Genomic DNA, 21,573 nt, shown 5'->3' on the forward strand with positions numbered 1-21,573 from the left:
ACTTTACTTAACCGCTGTACCTCTGTATGTCAAAGGAAGCGCCTAAGGCTGCTTAAGTGCGGGCGCCATATCCCTTAACCCGTTAGCGTTAAACTAGAAGTGGTCTGTGCGCGAATACTAGTTTTAAAACAACGCGTGCACCTATATAGATTCCATTAATTAATTACTTACTATAATGCCTTCTAATCGTGCTAGAATTGATATAAATTATATTTAGCCTACTTAGTATTATATTTCACCCCATTGGCGTACTAAAAAAACAATACCCTAAACCTTAGCCATTGCTTAAATTTAAGTCTCTATATTAATAATTAGAACAACTAAGGCTTACTAAAGCTCCCCCCCCTAACATTAATACTTATAATCCTTTTTAGTTATTTAGTCTTTTTTTTATAGATAAAATTATAGATAAAAATATAATTTAAATAAATATGTATGCAAAGCTCTATTTATTAGACGAGGAATTTTTTATTTATAAATCTGGCAGCTAATATATAGACAGGAATTATATATATACTTTGCAGTGCTTATTTATATAGGCATTACTATAAAATTAAATATTGAGCATTACTGGAAGGATTTAAAATTATATGGAGTTGAGTATGTTGTCAAATAGCATATGGGAATTAACAGATTCTAGCAGATTGATTATTATTTTTAAGTTTTACCACCTTAGCCAAAGTCTGATAAAAATACTTAAATTTACATTTGACAAAGTTAAAGAGTTTATTAAGTACATTTAGCCTACTTATAAAAAGCCCCACACTTTTAAAACTTACTTTATAGTCAATGAGACAATCTAACGCTTTATAGGCTGTGCTCCTGAAATTGTTAATATTTTATTTAAACCAATATCAGAAAACTTTAAAATATAGGTGCTGGCCAATGAGGGCTATATATTAGACTGGCTATGATATACCAAAGGTGATAAAAAGGGGCCAGTTGATTTAAATATAAGCTTTACTAAGAATGTGTCACGGGAGTCACCCGCGTATGCGTTCTGAGACACCTACGCACGTTCGTCCCGTGACACCTACGCACGTACCATCGCGACCCCTATATCTTCGACCACGTTTCCTGACCTGTTCCTGTTCTTTGTCAAACGTCTTAAACCATCACGCGTCAATGTACTTAGCACGGTCAATAGCTAGCAATCAAGCTTATTCGCAACTGCTGAGTCGATTCCGTGACAGAATGAAGGCTTCAGGCTTGTAAATTATTCAACGAGGCTTCAATATTGAATTGAATTAAATGCCAAGACTCAATCAATTCAATCAACTGAGAGCTCGCGGGCTTGGCAACGCATTCAATCTGGAGGTCCTGATTGAATTGAATTGATTGAAAAATATTGAAGCTTTTAATATTATATAGAAATATACTAAAGGTCATATGCAGTAATGCCCTAAACCTTATTTTTATTAGTGTTCCTTACCTAAAAAAGTTTATCCGAGCATCACCCGTTATTACACCACTACTACGGACTTACTGATCGTTCGCCTGCGTACATCGCTGCCATGGTCCTTCATCCGTCAATCAAATGGACTTTCGCTGATAAATATTGGACGGGCGAAGGCCGAGCTGGTTGGAAGGAAGCAGCTGAGCGAGCTGTTCGCAATCTGTGGCTTGAGTATAAATATTGTACGATTGAATTAATTACTGACGGCGAACCTCTTACACAGCAGCGCGCCTTTTCATCTGAAATTGATGACTACTTCGTTGGCGGCTTTGCTCAGACGACATCTACAAACGAACGCGATGAGTACGACGACCGGCTTGCACGAGCAGGTCACCACGTTCACTGTACCGACCCGATTGCTTATTGGCAAGCTAGACTGAAAGGAACTCACTATCAACGGCTCGCTCGCATGGCTCTCGATTTACTAATAATTCCATCAATGTTGTCAGACCCCGAACGTATATTTAGCCTCATGGGCTTACTCCTCACTGCCAATCGTGCACGACTACGACCTGATATAATTGGAGCTTCGATGGCGGTAGGATCGTGGGACAAGGAAGGCATAATTGATATAGTAGATGGGCAGTTGAAGCGCCCGCAGAGGGAGGGAACAGGACATACACGGCAGGAAGGTGACTCAACACCATGCCAAGACTCGCGATAGGCCTATATTGAGGGCAGGGGCGAAAGGAACGCCGGTAGGAAACGATCTAGGCGTCACTAGATTGGTCCTTCTGCATCAACACTATGCCAAGACCCGTGATAGTTACTAACTACTACACTAGCTGAATTTAGTTGCAACCGTTACAATATTGATTTAATTAATTCAATTAATTGAGCCCTCTGCTTACAAAGCTTTTAATTCAATGATTTACAAGCCTAGAAGGCTTTTTAAAGATGTAGGCAGTAGTGCTTAATTTACTTTTATAGGAAGATAATAATAAGCAATGCCTTTATTTATTGAATAAGCATGTAGTTTGGCTTGATAACCTATTTATAAGTGTTAAGCTTTTTACATAATTATAAAGCTTAGGTATTAAAGGTGTAGAAATTATTTAAACAATTAGAACAAAGCATAAGGAATAGGGGGATGTTAAGGGCAATATTAAGCAGGCTTTGCCCTTCCACAATAGCATTAAGCCTAATTTAATTATAACTATATTTTCTATATATAAATTACAAATAACGCGCCACATACCACACTATTTAAAATGTTAATATCTTATCTACTAAGCTTTATAAATAGAGTGAGAAAAAGCATTCCTTAGTATTAGACCCATTATAAGATCTAAGTTGGTGTCTATTTTAAAAATGCAAAAAGGCTATAACTCTTAATTGAATATATAACTAGCATTAAAAATATTAAGGGACGTAAAGAAATTATATTAGGGAATTCTATATATATATGTATATTTGAAAGTTTTAGAAAAGAAGTAAATAACTAATATATAAAGCAAATATTAGAGATAAAACTGTGCTAAACTAGCTGTTTAGTCACTGTAGTTCGTTCTTGTTTAGTATTAAAGCAATTTTTAGTAACTTATAAATAAAAAAGTAGTTTTATTTTTATTTTAATATATTTAATATAATCTAGTAGTATTTAGTCCCTATAGCTTTATATATAATTATAAAGCCTTTTCCTTTACCCTATATATATAACAACTTATTCTTACCCTATCTTTAGCCGGCGACGTCCTTAACTTTATAATACTACTACTTAGAGACCTTAATTTATTTCGGCTTAGCTAATAGGCGCAACGGGGAAGGCTCTAGATTAAATCCGGATTTAAATTTATAATAGGTAAGAGACTCTAGCTCTGGCTTAATCGATTTATAGTCGTCTTTAGGCGCTTACTTCTTCTATCGCTAGAGGCCTTACTAGCTTGCTTTTAAGGAATAGTAGGAGCCTTACCTAGAGTACAGCTGCTTAATACACGGCTACTACTACCTCTACGCGTTATTCGGTCAGTAATAGTAACAAAGCTCTCTACTAAATCAAGAGGATTAAGAGGATAGAATAATAAGGGTAGTAATAAGGGGTAATAAGGGCGACAATAAGAACGACGCGATAAGGATAACGCGATAAGGATAACGTAATAAGGATTAACTTCCTAGAATTAACTATATTAGATCAAGTTAGCTATCTATAAAGGCTTAAACGAATTAAACCGGGCGTTAATACATTATAGATTGATTTTTAATACAGCTTAAAGATTTTATAACAATTTTAGGCCAATATACGAAGCTTAGTTCTCTTAGGTGGCATTTGCCCTTATCTAAATCCTTACCACTAATAAGGCTCTACTGGTTACTGGTTACCTAGTTACTACTAAAGCTTTAAATCCAATCTAGATTAAGCTAATCAAATTGGTTTAACCGGTTAGTCTTTTCTTATTAGTTTAACTTAACCTAACCGAAAGTGTAACCTAACTACTAATATTACTGCGTGTTACGGAGTAAGTATAAGCGACGATAATATATAGCAAGGTAGATATTATTAAGCTATATACATAAACTATATAAGGAGGTTAAGACGTTGCGTAAGGAAAGAAGGTAGGAAAACGGGAAGAAAGGGCATATATTATTAACTTGGTTGCTTAGTTAATACGTATATAGGCAGAATAGGGTTTAGGTTGTGGTCCTAGCAGAACTTAGTAAAATTTAGTAGAACTTGGCAGAATATAGCAGAATGCTATAGATTGCCGTTAGATTACTATTAGATTGCCGTTAGATTACTATTTTATGGTTAGTCTTTAATTATTAAGTTGGTGGAAATAGGTAGATGTGTGCAAGGTGTTACGGGGGTGTCCTATAATAGTACCCCCCCTTTAAACTCGAGCTTCTGCGAGATGGGGCTGTAGTAGTTTTAGGTAGAGTTTATAAAAGTCTTTTGCGGCTTGTATAAGTCCTATAGAGTTAATAGGTTCCTATAAGGACTTAGTAAAGCCTCTCTATTTTATAAGATATATATATTAGCGTTTCCGTTTATCGTACTTAATATTATTAATTCTTTTAATAAAGTACTCGTTCTTACTATCTACTTCGACTAGTAGGGGAGGGTCTTATATTTGTCTAGGTAGGGCGTTTAATATAGGGGTAGTAGGGTAGAGGACTGACGTATAGAATATAGGGTGGATTTTAACCGTATTAGGGAGCTTCAGTTAGTAGGTATAAGGAGAGATAACCTTTTTAACCTTATAAGGGCCAGTGTTCTTCTAATTAAGTTTCTTAGTAGGTTGTTTTGTGTTTAGATTTCTTATATCTAGCTAAACGAAATCGCTAATTTAGTAGGCTGGTGCTGGGGTTTATTTCTTATTCGCTGTGGCTTTATAGATAGATTAAGCCTATATTATCTTATTAGTAAGAAACTGTTGTAGTTCCTCTATCTTTTTTACGAATTTATTTGCTTCTGCGACTTATAAGGCGTAATAAGTAGGGTAAGGAACATTACTAAAGGGTTTAAAACCCATTTGTAGGTATTAGCCGTAATTGGCTAGAAATGGGGAGACTTTTATGGTTTCTAAGACGGAATTATTTGCAGTAAACTCGGCGAATGTGAGCTAGTTAATCCAGTTATCCTATAAATATAATGTGTATATCCGAATATACTGTTCCATTATAGTATTTATGCGTTCTATTTAGCTATCCGTTTCTAGGTAATATATAGTAGACAATAGTGCTTTAATGCGGAGTTAAGTAGTTAGTTCTTTCTAGAATGCTAAGATAAACTAGCTGCCTCTATCGGAGATAATTGTTTTAGGGAGTCCGTGGAGTTTCTATATGTAATCTAGGAATAATTAGGCGATATTAGGCGTTGATATATTAGGGCAGGCGATTAAGTATCTTATTTTAGATAGTTGGTCTACAACTACTATAATGTTCGTGTAGCCTCTACTATTAGGAAGGTTAATAATAAAGTTAATTAAGATATCCTTCTATCTTTGGTCCGGAATAGGCAGCGGCTTTAAAAGACCGTTATACGTCTTATGCGAGGCTTTAGCTCGTCGGCAGGTATAGTAGCTAGAGACGTACCTTCGTGTTATATTATACATATTTGGCTAATAATACTCCCGTTAGAGTAGTTCTAGGGTCTTTTCTTAGCCCGGGTAGCTGGCGATAGGTAGATTGTATACGTGTTTAAGGAGTTTAAGCTTAAGCTTATTGTAATTAGGGATAACTAAATGGTTTTAGTAATATAAGCGGTTTCCGCGGGCTTTGTATTTACTTAGAGAAATCTTTTTAGAGCGTCTAATGCTATCTTATATTAGCTTAAGCATCTTTTAAATAAACTCGTTATTTAGGTATTTATTAACTATAATCTATTTAATTAATTAATTAGTTATTTTAAGGACGTATACCGTAAGATCTTTAGTAGGAGGGTTAAATAGTTTAGGGCGAAGTAGGGTCTAATTTTGGTAAGAGCGCGCTTCTTCTAGGGCTGGCGCGTCTTGTAAGTATTAGGTTAGGGCATCCGGCTTCTAACCTTAGATGCCTGGGTGGTACGTAATTAAGAATCGGAAACGAGACAGATATTCTAACTAGCGGGCCTAACGATAACTTAGCTGTTTCGTGGTTATAAAGTACTATAGGTTCTTATGGTCGCTAAAGACCTTAATCGGAAATCTAGCGCCTTTTAGTTTGGGTTGCTATTATTTAAAACACCTAATAATAGCTAATAATTCCTTATTGTAGATCTTGTAGTTACATTTAGCTAGGCTTAGTCGTTTTAAAAAGTATATTATAGGGTATAATACTCTATCCTTGTTATATTAAGATAGGATGCCTCTAGTAACGTAGTTAGATAAGTCGGCTTCTATAACACTTATTCGGTTTAGGTTAAAGTGTTAGAGTATAGGCGTAGTAGTAAATATAACTTTTAGATAGGCAAAGGCCTTCTTACATTCCTTATTAAAGATAAAAACTTTATCCTTTTAGGTTAGAGCTATAAGGGGTAAAACTAGGGCGGAGAAGTTATTAATAAACTGTTGGTAGAAATTAGTAAATCCTATAAAGGCTCTTACGTCCTTAACGTTCTCGGGTTCTTACCAGTTTATAATTGCTTTGACTTTCTTCGGGTCCATTTATATACCGTTTATAGAAATAAGGAGTCTAAGGTATAGGACTTCCGTTTTATAGAACTCGTATTTATCTACATCTAATTATAGGCTAGCTCCGTGTAGGGCTTATAGGATAAGGTTAACGTATTTCCGATATTTGGTTAGGTTATTACTGTATATTAGGATATCATTAATATAAGCAGTATAGAAGATATCCAGGTAGGGGCGCAGGGTGTTATTTATATAATGTTAAAATAAGCTTAGGGTGTTTGTGAGGCCGAAGGGTGTTACTAAGTACTTAAATAGTCTATATTGGGTACGAAATGCAGTAAGCCATTCGTCCCTTTTTATAATGCGGAGACGGTTAAATGCAGAGATGATATTAAGCTTTGTGTAGTAACGAGCCTTACTTAGTCGGTTTAGTGTCTCCTGTATTAACGGGATTAGATATTAGTTCTTAATGGTAACGGCGTTAAGAGCTTAGTAGTCTATATAGAAGCGCAGACTACCGCTGGGTTTCTTAACGAAGATTACTAGTACGGCCATAGGCAATAAGCTTACTTTAATAAATTCTTTACTTAGGTTCTCATTTAAATACTTTTATAGTACTTAGAGTTCGTTTTAGGACATCCCGTATAAGGGTCTAAATCTCAGCTGCTTTCCTTCTTTAAGTATAATCTTATAGTTATATAATTGGTATTCTGGTAGCTTATCAGCTTCCTTCTATAAGAATGCCTCTAGGCGGTTATAGTACTCTACTAGTACCTTTATAGCAGGGTTAGTGTACTTCTTTAGTGCTAAGGCCTTCTTAATATTAGCTATAGTAACAGCAAAGATCGTATATTTAGGTTTCTTAGCAAGTTGCGCTAACAGAGTAGCTCTAATTATGCGAATATCTAGGGTACCGAGCTCGTTTGGCTCGTCCGTAGTTTTTTATTTGGGTTTAGGTTTAGTGTTAGGTACGGAGTTAGTGTCAGATTCGGGTTTGGGTTCAGTGTTAGGTACGGAGTTAGTATTAGATTTAGGTTCGGGTTCTTTAAGTATTCTTTTTATTATAAGATACTAGTCCTTCTAGTAGTTTTGTGTGCTAAGCTTAAGTTTCTATTTAGTTTGGGGCGGTGTAGTGCTTAGTAATAACTTATAGAGCTTAGTGGAATTTTCGGATCCTTAGTAGGTGTCGGTGGAATTCTCGTGTTAGTGGAATTTGGTGGAAATCTTACGTTAGTAGAATCTGGTGAATTCTTCAGATTTCGGTTTTAGGTCTAAGTAGCGAGTTATAAAGCACTTCTGCTTATAACAGGAGGCGGTAAATAGAAGCTTAAGGTTGTCCTAATTAATAGTTACCTTATATAGCTTTATCCAGGGTCGTTTAAGGATCATTAAGTAACCTAGGGTAGTAATAAAAAGCTTAATTAGTTCTTCGTGGTTTAGGTATTAGAGTCTTAGGGTTACCACGTAGGTAATACGGCCTAAGATAGTGCGTTTACTATTAAATCCAAATACGTTAATATACCGGTTAAGGGGGGTTAAGGTAAAACTATTATCTTACGCAAAGATCTTGTTAATAAATCCTATGCCGCTAGCTCCTATATTAATTAGAATTTAAGCGTTAGCCTATTAACTATTCTGCCGAAGATAACAGTTAATAGTTATGCTACGGTCCTAAGAGTTAGAGTTTATAACATTAAATGCGTTTAATAAGACCCTATGGCAAAGCCGTTCTAGAGAGCGACTTAGCTCTAGGACCTTCCTTTTAGAGGCGATTAGGGTGGGGTTCTTATAGGACGTTGGTTAGAGCTTCGTCCTTATAAATAATGCTTACTAATTATTAAGCTAGAGCCAAATAAAGATCGGGGACGGTAGCTAGAGGATTAGGGCGGTGGGCTGCTAGCGTTAGCTATTTATAGGTCTTTTTAAAAAGGGGCGGAGCAGTGGTTAAAGAGGTAGGAGTTACTCCTATATTTAAAGCAGAGGCCTAGCTTAATGCGTTATTCTTATTTAAAGGACCCTAGTAGGGCATATCCTAGGGTCCTAGTGTTAATATCTATAGCGTTAGGGTACTTAAGCTAAGATGGCTTAGTGGATATTTATAGGGTTACCGTATTATATTAGGGGGTGGGCTTTAGTATTAGGCGTAGTATATTATTATACCGTTTATTAATAACGTTTACGCAGGCATTAAGGGCTCCCGGTAGGTCTACGCCTATTAGGGAGGTTTTTAGTTTAGGGCTTAGGGATTTAATAAGGCTGTTAATTAGTATGGAGTCGTTCCATCCTATTTCCTTTATATAACGGTTAAATTCGGAGAAGTATACTAGGAAACTTTTCGTTCCTTAAGTCATGTGGTTTATCTTTCTTTAAGTAATAGCTTAGCGGTTTAGGTTACTATATATAGCTTTAAGAAGTACAACTAGGCTTTATACTAAGTTTGGCTAAAGAGGTTTAATAAGGTTGGCTATATCTCCTCCTAGTTAACTTAGGGCGTAATAGAGTTGGTTGGCTTTAGTTAGGTAACAGTTAGCGTTACTAGTTAGCTTATTTTTAAGCTAGCTTAGAAATAATTAGAGCTCTTATTATTTACTAGTAAATACTAGGGGATCTAGTAGTCGTTTAGATTGTTTTAGTGTAGTAGTTAGCTTAGGGTAAGTAGCTACTACGGGTTTGGGGCTCGCGTTTTACGTGTTTATCTCCGGAGATAGCGTTTAGTCTTAAGGTCCTAGCGTAGGCATCTTAAGGGCGCGGACTTCTTCTTAGAGGTCCTTAATTAATTGCTAGTATCGTACTTCTTATTCGGCTTATTATTAATTTAAAGTAGCTTAGTTTTGTTTAAGGGCGTCTATAAAAGACTTCTATATCCCTGCTAATTATTCTTAGAGTGCGGTTATAATACTGGCGGCCGTTATAGGGGCTTTGGGTTCGTTCTGTATGTTAACGATAGTATAGGTAGTTGACGCAATATAGTGTCACGGAGTGAGTATAAGCGACGATAATATATAGCAAGGTAGATATTATTAAGCTATATATATAAACTGTGTAAGGAGGTTAAGACGTTACGTAAGGAAAGAAGGTAGGAAAATGGGAAGAAAGGGCATATATTGTTGACTTAGTTGCTTAGTTAATACGTGTATAGGCAGAATAGGGTTTAGGTTGTGGTCCTGGCAGAATTTGGTAGAATTTGGTGGAACTTGGCAGAATATAGCAGAATGCCGTAGATTGCCGTTAGATTGCCATTAGATTGCCGTTAGATTGCCATTAGATTGCCGTTAGATTGCCATTTCGCGGTTGGTCTCTAATTGCTAAGTCGGTGGAAACAGGTGGACGTGTGCAAGGTGTCACGGGGGTGTCCCGTGACACTGCGTTGCTTTATATACTAGACCGGTATTAAACCCTAGCGAATGCAATTAAGACTGAATAACATTTGCGCACGTCCTTCGGTGTAATCCTTAGCTTACGGAGGATTTTGGTAATAGACTAATCTAGAAGGAAGCTTTAGAAGAGTGTAGTAGTAAGCTATCTAATTAGCTAACGCTAGGTGTAATATCACGCCCACAACGTATCCGGAAACTCCTAAGCCGTTTTCTTCTATAATAAGAAGCGCAGTCGCATTAATTTAGGCTATTTGGATTTAGAATATAGGCGTTGTTGGTTTTATTATTAATATAAATGTATCTGGGTGCGTATGTCTCGCTTGGCCGGCCGAGGCAGCGAGCCCCGGGTCGCTTCGGGAGCGGAAAGGAGGAGCAAAAGATCGGGATGATCCCGTTCGGTACATGTCTTGCACGGTCTATCGCTGCTGCACTTGACTTTGCGGATGCGGCAGAGCTGGGCAAGCTTTCCGGCCGCGAGCCTTGCGCTTTTGTCGGAGAGGATCTCCAAGGTCTGCCTGATCGGATTGATCCACTAGATCGGCCCGGGAAGCGTGGCCGTCTATAGGGCCGTTCTTCTGCACTCCGGACTAGTGAAACGTAGTTTCCAACCTTTGGAAGATGTGGGTTGACAAGCGAAGAAGGGAGTGTCGCATGCAAAATGGCATAAATTGTGGAAGATCGGATAGTGTGGTGGCGTCCGCCAGGTGTGCCCAGACTTGCTATTAAGCAAGCTGGCTTGACAGCTTGCTTGGCTTGCTTGATTGGTAATCAAGCAAGCCAGCAAGCCGAAGGGCCTGATTTGGGCAAGCCAGCAAGCCAGAGGAGGGCCTGCTTGCTTGCTTGCTTGCCCGCTTGATAGGAAATATATATATATAATTTTTGTAGAGACCTAAAGTTCGTGATAGACTTTTGGTGTTGTAGTTAAAGATTTCTGAGTATGCAAATAGAGCAAACAGGACTATTTAGGTAACCACTAAGCCTAATTAAGTTGTTTTTCTGCTAAGCTCTCGACGCGTCCATACTCTAGGAAGTCTTCCTTACTATACCCCCCCAATAACGTTACCAATTTACTTGTTCTCTTTTATTCCTTTTATCAGCCATGCCTTAGGACCTTACCGAAGCGAATCTAAACGCGACAGCCGAGCCTACACCGACAATTACACTATCTGAAGACGTCGCGCCTGATGACAATTCCTCTACGGATGAGATCAATAATGAGACTAATTACGACGGTATCGACTGGGACCGACTTAAAGCCTACTAGCGGCCATATAAAGCTTTGGAAAGAAACCCCAGCTTCATCTACAAGTACGGATATCGGCTTCAACATCGTGTCAGTAAGCGAATATATTGGGAGTGCGCGTATTGTCATCAGCACTCTATACCAGGTGGCCGATTTGATATTACTACAGCCACATCTGCTTCTAAGAGACACCTTGCAGAAAATAAAATAGGCCACGGATACGACAAGCACGGCGAGATTACATTTGAGACAAAGAAGCGCAAGGCAACAGTTCTAGAACTTCTTTACGATAGGCATACAATTTCTCAGGGACTTGCAAATGAGTTTATCGGCAGTTTTAACGCAAAGCGCTTTAAGCAATCAGTAATTGAATGGATAACCGCAAACAATCACCCTCTACGAGAGGTTGAAACACCTGCTTTCCGCAGTATGATAGCTGCCGCGAATCCTGACGCCGAGAGCTGTATTTGGAAGAACCATCAATTAATTCGCGTCCATGTAATGGCCGACTACAAAGCCTACCAACCAGCCGTNTGCGATGAACTTGCGAACGCCCGCTCAAAGCTTCACTTCTCATTTGATGGCTGGACTACACGCAGCGGTAAGCACTCACTTACTGGCGTCTGCGTTCATTATCTTAATCGCGAGGGCAGAGTTGTCGACTACTTGATCGCTCTACTAGAGCAACTCGGTCGCCATACTGGAATCAACTACGCCGCGGTAATCGGTGACGTTCTGACTTATTTTAAAGTCACCAAAGAGAGCCTTGGCTATTTTGTTACTGACAACGCTGGAAACAATAACACCTGCTTAGATCATCTAGCTACCGTCTTTAATTTTAGAAAGGACGATCGGCGTATTTGGTGCGCGGCTCATACGCTTAATCTCGTCGCTCAGTTAATTATGTTCGGAAAAGATAAAGACGCGTACGAGAACGATCAAGAGAACGTACCGGTAAGTTAGTAAGCTAAGATTATCTTCTTGCTTGCTTACTGACTTCTACTGCATAGGATGAAGAACGTTTCCTCAAAGAATGGCGAAAAGAAGGCCCCCTCGGCGTCCTCATCGACATCCTTAATTCCATTAATACACCGCAGCTTTATTAACTATTTGAATCCTACCAAAAGGCTGAGCAAGAGGCCTTGCCGAGCCCCGATTTTAAAATACTAGAAGTGGTGAAGCCAGTTAAGACTAGGTGGAATAGTTATCACGACGCCTTCCTGCGAGCCGTCGTCCTCCGCGGTCCGATTGACTTAATCGCACAATATATGATTGATAAATATGAGAAGGAAGTAGCTCCTCTACGCGCCAGACGAAAGAAGGTCCCTCTACCACCGCCCGTCGTGGCAGCCGGCGCCTTAAACGATTACGACTGGGGTGTTATTAACAACTACATCGAGATCCTATTACCAATTCGAGACGCTACAAAGATGCTTGAAGCCAGAGGCAGGTCGGGCCTGCATGGAGCGATTTGGGAGGTCATTCCTACACTCAATTGGCTGCTCAAGCTTTTTGAAGAGAAGAAGGATCGCGTAGTTAACGCGACTCTAGATGACTACCCAGATTAAGACGCAATTGAGGATTACTACGCGATCAACCTTAATCGCGGCTGGCTAAAGCTGCAGAAGTATTTTGAGAAGCTTAATGATACACCCGTCTACTACGCAGCTGTTCTACTACATCCTCGGTATAAGCTCTTCTGCTAAAATGCATGGGCAGATCACCCGGAGTGGTTGATCAAAGGTGACGCGTCCTTTAAGAAGCTTTGGCTTCAATATATGGAGCGACCGAGTCCTTCCTTAAATACTTCATCAGCTCATCTACCGTCAAGACGCGTGCACGCGTTGTCAGCCAGAGACGATTATATTCGTGCCAACACCAGCCGCGTAGCTCAAAGCTCTATCAACGCGTCGGACGAATACGAAGCTTAGAAGACTCTGCCGCCGCTACTAGACGATCACCCACTGGCGAACGACCCCATACTCTACTGGTGGCAGGAGCGAACGACCCGGCCGAAGCTCGCACAGATGGCTCTTGATATATTGACTATACCGGCTACAAGCGACGACTGCGAACGGGCGTTCAGTGAAGCTGGTGATCTACTAGAGCCACGTCGCTCGAAGCTTCGCCCTGATATCATTGCTGCCTTACAGTGTAATCGCAGCTATTCAAGAATGGGCTTCAAAAAATCTAGTAGATAAGGTAGTAAGTTCACCGCGATTAGTATAACTAGTAGCTAACCGTTGGAGTCACCAGCAGGATCTTCCTCCCTACCAAAGCCTTCCTACTACAGCCTTCCTCACTACCATGCCAAGCCTCGCGATAGACGCCCTCGGCCACGCGAGCTTCCTTATTACGTTATCTCTACATAATCTTATATTACAATGACTACAAATTGGGGCTGCGGAGGAGCTTTTTAGCCAAATCGGTGGCTCAGGCTTGATTTTGTATATTACTCTAAAATTTCTATATAAAATCAAACAAGCCTTCAAGCAAGCCAAGCAAGCCGACTGTTTGACCTATCAAGCCAAGCAAGCCAGCTTTAGGTGTGAAAAGTTTCAAGCCAGCAAGCTAAGGCTTTCTGGCTTGGCTTGCTTGCTTAATAGCAAGTCTGGGTGTGCCATAGGAGGCGGTTAGCGGCTGAGGAAGTCTATAAGCGATAGCACGGAAAGATACGATTGGACTGCGAATTACGGTGACAGGATATATACAAGGTTCGGCTTAGATGTATTGCCTAAGAAGTGTATGGACGTTTGAGCTTTGCTCTTTGATGAAAGGGTTTGGAATGGTCCAATGCTAGGTGCTCAACGTCGCTGCGTCACAACTTCCTGAAAAATTTCTAAAAATTTCTCTCCACGACCAGATTTCCTTTTGATCATATCCCAAGTTGATAATAAACGCCAGAATGAAGATTATCGCGACAAGAGGGAGTGAAACTGCAAAGTAGAGCCAAAACCTGTCTGCTCCAGGTATATACGTGTCGTTCATACTAAAGAGTCCACTGATGAATGCTAACGGAATAAAGATCATGCCAATGAGCGTCAAAGTCTTGACGTTCTTTGCCTCGTGCAACGCTTGCCGGTTGCCAACAATACTGGCCAAACCAATAACAGATGTGTTCAGTTGTTCTGCTCTTTTCTTCATGGCTTGCACATGCAGGTAAATTAACTGGAAATCTGTCTCACTGCACGTCCGTTCCTTTTGCTGAGAAAGACCCGGATCCGGAAGCGGAATTCCAAGAGCTGTTAGGATGGCGCATATGTCTTGTGCATAGCAGGTGCAGTGATGACATATATCCTGCACACTGCTCCATGTGTCTTCGACGTATGATGTTGTGAAGACACCGAGGTTGTCTTTACGTACACTTTACGTACAAGACTGAATTCAATATCCGAAAGAACCATTGAGCCAAAGTTGATAAGCTGCAGATAGTGGAGTGAGATTATCTTTTTCAGAAACATTCTCGCAAGAGCGGACGGATTCATCTTCTAAAAAGCGCTGTGACGTTGTTCAATATAATAGCATAGATCTTCGGCTAAAGAGGTTCTAGGAGGGCCTAGTGGAGCGTCCGTTAGATTTTCTAGTTGATAAATGAAGTCTGCATAACCGCCTTGGAACGGCTTGGCTCTGCCTTTTTTCAGCCAGGTAGGTATCACGGATAACATAAGCTAGCTAGTAGGTAGAGACACAGAATTGTATAAGTGATCTGTTTTATTCAAGGTGGCTCTCAAAGATCTTTATATACACGAGGAAGATGCTAGAATAGGAAAGAGGGGAGGTATAGGCAATAGAGACATCCACCAAGATATACGAAATACGAGGGTAAGCACTAGGGTAGTCTTACATAGGGTACTAGGCATTAAAGACAATTGTAAGACAATCTAAAGCATATCCGATTTAGGCCAATAGCTACTTCTATAGCCAATACACCCCCTTAGATCTGGTGTAGAGCGTTAGAGCTAGATTACCGGAATAGGCAGTCGGGAGAGATGAGTTAGTAGTGAGCTCTGCTGAGCGTTAATTGACCAGATATCTGATATCGCGAAGCCCTACCACCTCGATGAACTTTTAATAATTTTGCTTTAATAAAGCCTTAGTTAGTCCATCTGCAGCTATTTTGCTTATTGGTACCCACTATACAACGAAGCTTTTATTTTATACTTCCTAGCGAAGCCAGAATTAATAGATATCTACGTGTTAGAGCTTTATAGATACCGTAGGAGTCTCTTTTATTACAATCCGTACTAACTGCTAATTATCGTAATTAATAATAATGTCCTGTTCTAGATCGAATCTAATAGCTTTAAATATCCGCACTATATGCTCGACCTTCCTACCAACGTGTAAGAGAGCTAGGAACTCTGCCTCCGTAGTTAACTTAGTGACTACCTTTTATCTAGTTGCCTACTATACTATAGGCCTATTAAATAAGCTTATTAAGAAGCCCTATAAGCTCCGACGTATTAAAGCATCGTTAGCAAAGCTAGCATTAAAAGCGGCTTTTAGAACCTAGTTTATCTTATACGGCGTAATAGTAGAGAACTTAAGAGTGAGGTATCTGGTATTATAGAGATAGGTAAGTAATCGGTTGATCTCCGCAAGATAAGCTAGTAACGGATTTTATAAGAACTCAGCCAGCTTACTAACTGAGAAAGCAACGTCTAGTTGTATAGTAGATGTAGGATATATTGCAGAACCTATATAGCGTTAATATCCTTTTATCTAATTCGGCGTAGCTTCTCCCTCGTATAGTGTTAATTCCTAGCCTAATAGTGGTGTAGCTAATGGCTTCAGATACTCTAGGTGGTATATTAAAACTAGCTTCTTAAAATACTAATCTAGGCATAGCCAGAGCTTTCCCTTTGGTTAATCTCGCACGACATAAGTATTTAGGAATAACGTAAACTAAGGTATTTAGCGGACCTCAAATCAATCTTATAGCTGCTTTAGGATATCCTCTATCTGCTATTAACAGCTTAGGCGTCCTATAATTAGGATGTCGTTAACGTAGAAGAATATAAAGATAGGTTTAGTAGGGTATATGTAGAGACATAGCTTATCCAGTACAGCTTTTAAACCTATACTTTATAGAGCAGCAAACATTTCTAAAAACTACAATTTTAGAGATTTCCGTAGTCTATATATTGCCTTTCTTAGACGGAGAGAGAATCCAGGCGGTAGGTCTATACCCTTAGGGGGAATAAGGTAGACCTTATCGTCAACCAAGGCATTAACAAAGGCGTTAACGGCGTTAATTTATATAACGTCTAGGTCAAAGCCGGCGATAAGAGCGTAGAGCAGACGGAAGGTCTAATAGGCTACCGTAATTGCTTTAACCTCCTCTTATAAGACTACTTAAAGGTCTCCGCAGACGACTAGACGAGCTTTAAATCTTATAATAAAGCCGTTTAAATCTTCCTTATACGTAAAGACCTATATAGTAGGAAGTTAATAAACCTTCTTAACTAGTCGTACCTCGTCCCAGGTATGTTTTCCCATTAAGGCCTTTGTCTCGGTATAAGCAGCTACTTTAAACTCCGTAGCGTACCTATGATTAAGCATCTCTTTCTATAACTTTAGTGGCGGTAGAAAGTCATCTTAATGTCTATACGTCTTCGTAGTAGTAGTGTAGAAAGTATAAGCTAATGGTGTTATATCTGGATTGATAAGGTTATTATTACCGTCGTTAACTTAAACCGTAAAGGCTCGTCGTTATAGGTCCTAATTAGGTATATCTTTCTTCTTTACCATAGGTCGCTTTTCACGGCTAGAACGTCTCTCACCCCCTAATAATAAGCCTGCTGTCGTCTAAGGTTCGGAACGAGGTATAGGATCTTTAAATAGTGGTTTGGTGACTTTAGGAGATGACTAAGTAGTAGATAATGTTTGTTAAGGCGTCGAAGACGTAGATAGCCTAGATAGTTCTAAAGTTAGCTTTAGGGTAGGTAGCTAACGGAGTTCTTCTGTTAAGATCTAAATGCTTTTTAACATAGGAGTAACGTTAATATTTGCTAAATACGGCAGTCCTACATTCAGTTCTTTATTAAAGTTCTCTATCCAGTCCTTACTGCCATCTTAAAGATTATTTAGTAAGTTTTAGACTTGCTAAAAACGGTCCTTTTAAGCCTGCGAGATAATAAGGTGTTTTAGTGTTTTAGGAGATTAATATCTCTTTAACTTATTAATTCGTACATCACAAGATTGGATAATGCGGTTGGTAGTTAGTATCTATATCCTATAGATATTTAACGCTTCTATACCAACAAGATAACCTATTTAGGCTTATAGCTTAAACTTTGCCTTCCTAGGAATACCGTGTTTAATAAGTACGTAGGTTAAAGATCCGGCTACACGAAGTCCTGCTAGCTATGGCTTCCGTTTATATAGTATCTTAAATAGGGTCTTCTAGTCGATGGACTTAATAGGAGTTTAATTAAATAAGAACACTGCTAGAAGTATAAACTCCGGCTATAAATCCACGGGTAACTTTACTTTAATAATAGTAGTCCTTACTCGTTTAGAAATAGCTCTCCTTAACCTCTCTATAGATCTATTTTAAGCTAGGGTATCTAGTATCGATTGCTTAATAACACCTCTGTTAAGCTAGATAAGGTTCTTTACCCTAGCGCCTATACCTTGCTCCTTATCCATATACTAAATACAGACACCTTAAGCATTAAATTTCTTCGTAAATGCTATTATCGATTTAAAGAGTGGGAGCAGCGTCTCTTACTTATGGTTCTTAATAGGAAAAGCATGATAGTACTTTATATAGTTATACCAAAAGTAAGCTATACACGTATCTCTATTAAACCCGTCTTCCTCTATAATAATATTAAAGTGAACACGTTTAAAAGGGTAGGTTCCCTTTATAAATATTTTATAAGATATCTACTGTATTATCTTTTTAAGAACATATAGTTTATAAAGTGGTACACTATACGGAGTTCTTCCTCTGTCCGTCTTAACCACTTTAACTCCATCTACCGCAGTCGGCAGATAATCCATTAACTCTATATTACAGTGTAGTAAGCGTTAATGCCATACTTTATTATATACTAAGGTCTTAAAGAATCTGGTGGATATAGCGTAGGCAGTAGGAGTAGGTGGTAAGGAGGCAATGGTATTAATAAGGTAGAGACCTCCAAATTTTATAAGGTTGGCAAATAGGCTTCCGTTATCTTTATAGCGTAGGTAGTTTATAGATTGGTCTATAATTACTCCAACCCTACGGAGCTTTGCTGCGGATATTAGATTGGTATAAAAATACGGAGCGTACGCTACGTTCCTTAATGTCAGATACTAAGTCAGACGTTATTCGCCCACCTTAATGGCCAAGCTAATATTACCATATCTATAGATTTCTGCTCCTAAATCTCTAGCTATTGCTATAGATATACAAGGCTTAAGGTTACGGAAGTATCTAATATTATTGCAGAAGTAGGTGTCTACCATAGTGTTATACCCCTAGGCGTTAATTAAAGACAGATCTGGATGTTCCTATAATGATGACGATAAATAGGATATTATTACAGCTACTGCTATAGCTCGAGGCCTGTCTAGATTCTTAATCTTTTTAGCAGTAGACAAGGCTAATAGAGACGTCCTTAACTTAGGGCCTTCCCTCTTAATCTGCTTAACCCTTTTATTATAATACTGCTTGTTTGTTAGGACCTTAAGCCATTCCTAATACCTCCGTAGACACTCGTTATTTAGTATAAAGTTCGGACCTTAAAGAGACTAAAACAGTTACTTGCAATTCTTTAACTTATAGGGTAAACTATAAGCAAAGCACTTTATTTTAGGTGATTAAGAAGGTGCTAGGGTAATAGACGTCATAGGATCTACAGCTAGCTGCCCTAAAAGTATAGCATGGGCGTTATATCCCATATTTAGATGCTTATAGAGGAGGTTAAATTCCTCAATCATCGTCGCTATTTCGAGCTTCTTTGACCTCTTTGCTACCTTTTAGATAAAGGTATAGTATAGAGCTGGACAGATCTCCTTACAGTCCTAGACAAAGGCTTATACAACACTGCTTTCCATTACCTCTATCAGCCCTTCCTCTAGCTCTTCGCCGTTCTGTATAATTATAATATAAAGCTAAAGCTATAACTCTAGTGTTTGGCGTTTAGGCCCTTATTTCCGTTTCTTGAGATCGTCCAATACTATTTATTATAGCGTAGCTTAAGATAGCTTTGCTACCTTCTTCAGCTATCTTAGTATTAAATGTGGTATGGTAAGGTTCTTAAGATACCCTAAGAAGTTAGTGCCCATGGTAGTATATAAGAGTGCTGTAAACGTATAGAGCTTCTCTTCCCGCTTTAGGTAATCTTATTATTAGAGCTTGTAAAGCTTAAAGAGCATTCTCTATATCTCTAGAGATTGCTAAGTTTGTTATCCTTGACTTAATAACCTAGGTATAGCTGTTCTAGTAGATAATAGAGTTGCTACTAGAGCTGTAGGAGCCGCTATTAGTGCTACAGGAGCTGCAGGATCCGCTGCTGGTGCTGCAGGATCTGCAGGTACTGCTGTAGATGCTACTGTAGGTGCTATAGGAGCTGCTGCTATTAAAGGTATAGCTAGCTCATTGTTTTCTTTAATTTCGTTCTCCGTCTTATCTAGGTTAATATAGTCCTAGATCTTCGCAAAACTTGCTTCTTAGCGGATAAATTAAAACTATATAGGCTAGTCTTTCTAGGTTAGCAAAAGAGGGTTTATAGAGTCCTTAGTTACTATATTGGCTTTTATTTTAAGGTTATATAAAGAAACGCGCTTACGCGTAAAGTATACAATATTTTATAACAAACTATGCTTAAAGAGGCTTAGTGGTAGTTGTCTGGCCACTAAGATCTCCTTAGTGCTTAGAAGGTTACTAGGCTTATAACTTTTAGCTAGGTAGGTATCACGGATAACATAAGCTAGCTAGTAGGTAGAGACACAGAATTGCATAAGTAATCTATTTTATTTAAGGTGGCTCTTAAAGATCTTTATATATATAAGGAAGATGCTAGAATAGGAAAGAGGGGAGGTATAGGCAATAGAGACATCTACCAAGATATACGAAATATGAGGGTAAGCACTAGGGTAGTCTTATATAGGGTACTAGGCATTAAAGACAATTATAAGACAATCTAAAGCACATCCGATTTAGGCCAATAGCTACTTCCGTGGCTAACACCTTTAACAGATATTCTTTCGGGAACATTGTTTTTCCAAACATCAACACTTTTAATAGGTGGATCGCAAAGTATCAAGACTGCAGGATTGTTTATCAGTGTCTAAACTTTGAGATACTTCTCTTAACTCTTAACGTTGCATACCGTCGCTTTTTCCACCACCTTTTCCATCGCCGTGAGACTTCATCTAAAAGCTGCACTTTCTGTTCACAATGACTCCTTGTATAAATTGGCCTTTCAATTTTGTGCGATGAATATATCTGCCGGATTGCGCGCAGGATACCCGAAAGTCCTGTATATCTCTGAGTAAGTAAAGCACCTCGTAGTAGTTTAGCTGGAAAGCCTGCTCCGGGTTGGTTAGCGATGGTAACTCAGGCGCGTGATTGGCATTATCATGCTGGCGGCTCCACCAAGACGTTCGCTCATGGCTCATGAAAACCAAAGGTGGTACCTGGAGATGGTGCCCGAGTGCGCTGACGACTTCGGAGTTGATGTTTTGGACAATATAGATGTTGCAAACAGAATCTTCCGTTGCTTCCATAGACATGAGATTAAGGAATCCATTTAAACGTGCGGGTTCGTCGAACATCGCTTTTTTTATCGTCTGAGAACGCGTGAACTGCAATATAACGCAATTTGCGGAGCGACGGCTGAGCGGAATAGCCCAGTTCCAAGCATCTGGTCGTTCCAAGCCCGGATACAGCCTAATGGCTTTATTGATGTCGTCCAAGTAAGTTCTTTAGCAGACAGCTAGCCTGCATCTTGCTTCGGCTGCTGCCTAATATTTGGCTTTGGGTTCGCAGCACGGTGCGTTCGTGACAGGTACATCTTGGCAACATTTTCGCTCCGACGTTAGAACAAGTTATGAATCATGGCGGTCCTAGTAAGATATTAAGGTTGTGTAGGTGGTGTGATCCTAAGAGAAATCGGAAGAACCTTCGCTTGGCCACCTTTAACCCCAGCACTAGTGGACCCTAGTCGCACTAGTGGACCCTGGAGATTTTATTATAAAAATGGATTCTATAGGTCCTAAATAGCTATTTTTATATATAAAGTTATAGCCCTACTAGTCNTAATCGGGTAGATNTTAANAGAAGAAGAGTTTTGGATTAATTNACGGGTAAACCCTACTCGTACTAGTGGACCCTACTAATTTTATTATGGAAATGGATTNTATAGGTCCTAAATAGCTATTTTTATATATAAAGTTATAGCCTTACTAGTCCTAATCGGGTAGATATTAAAAGAAGAAGAGTTTTGGATTAATTAA

General features: G+C 39.1%; 4 protein-coding genes across 4 annotated transcripts; 2 read left to right on the plus strand and 2 right to left on the minus strand.

Annotated features, from left to right (window-relative positions):
- Positions 1 to 10,911: 10,911 nt before the first annotated feature.
- On the plus strand, positions 10,912 to 11,595 carry K441DRAFT_735950 (uncharacterized protein). Its single transcript, XM_067654303.1, has one exon. It carries the CDS (start codon positions 11,066 to 11,068, stop codon positions 11,333 to 11,335), a length of 270 nt encoding a protein of 89 aa, XP_067498723.1. The 5' UTR covers positions 10,912 to 11,065; the 3' UTR covers positions 11,336 to 11,595.
- Positions 11,596 to 11,901: 306 nt separating this feature from the next.
- On the plus strand, positions 11,902 to 12,922 carry K441DRAFT_735964 (uncharacterized protein). The gene is made up of 2 exons (XM_067654304.1): positions 11,902 to 12,078; positions 12,135 to 12,922. Exon 2 carries the CDS (start codon positions 12,393 to 12,395, stop codon positions 12,690 to 12,692), a length of 300 nt encoding a protein of 99 aa, XP_067498724.1. The 5' UTR covers positions 11,902 to 12,078; positions 12,135 to 12,392; the 3' UTR covers positions 12,693 to 12,922.
- A 1,468-nt stretch (positions 12,923 to 14,390) lies between these two features.
- Positions 14,391 to 14,796, minus strand: K441DRAFT_668068 (uncharacterized protein). Its single transcript, XM_067649940.1, has one exon. The coding sequence runs from the start codon at positions 14,787 to 14,789 to the stop codon at positions 14,613 to 14,615; it is 177 nt and encodes a 58-aa protein (XP_067498725.1). The 5' UTR covers positions 14,790 to 14,796; the 3' UTR covers positions 14,391 to 14,612.
- Positions 14,797 to 20,072: 5,276 nt separating this feature from the next.
- On the minus strand, positions 20,073 to 21,191 carry K441DRAFT_668069 (uncharacterized protein). Its single transcript, XM_067649941.1, has one exon. The coding sequence runs from the start codon at positions 20,890 to 20,892 to the stop codon at positions 20,491 to 20,493; it is 402 nt and encodes a 133-aa protein (XP_067498726.1). The 5' UTR covers positions 20,893 to 21,191; the 3' UTR covers positions 20,073 to 20,490.
- Positions 21,192 to 21,573: the final 382 nt, after the last annotated feature.

Source organism: Cenococcum geophilum, assembly GCF_001692895.1.
Source record: "Cenococcum geophilum 1.58 unplaced genomic scaffold K441scaffold_59, whole genome shotgun sequence".
In the NCBI taxonomy this organism is placed as follows: Eukaryota; Fungi; Ascomycota; class Dothideomycetes; order Gloniales; family Gloniaceae; genus Cenococcum; species Cenococcum geophilum.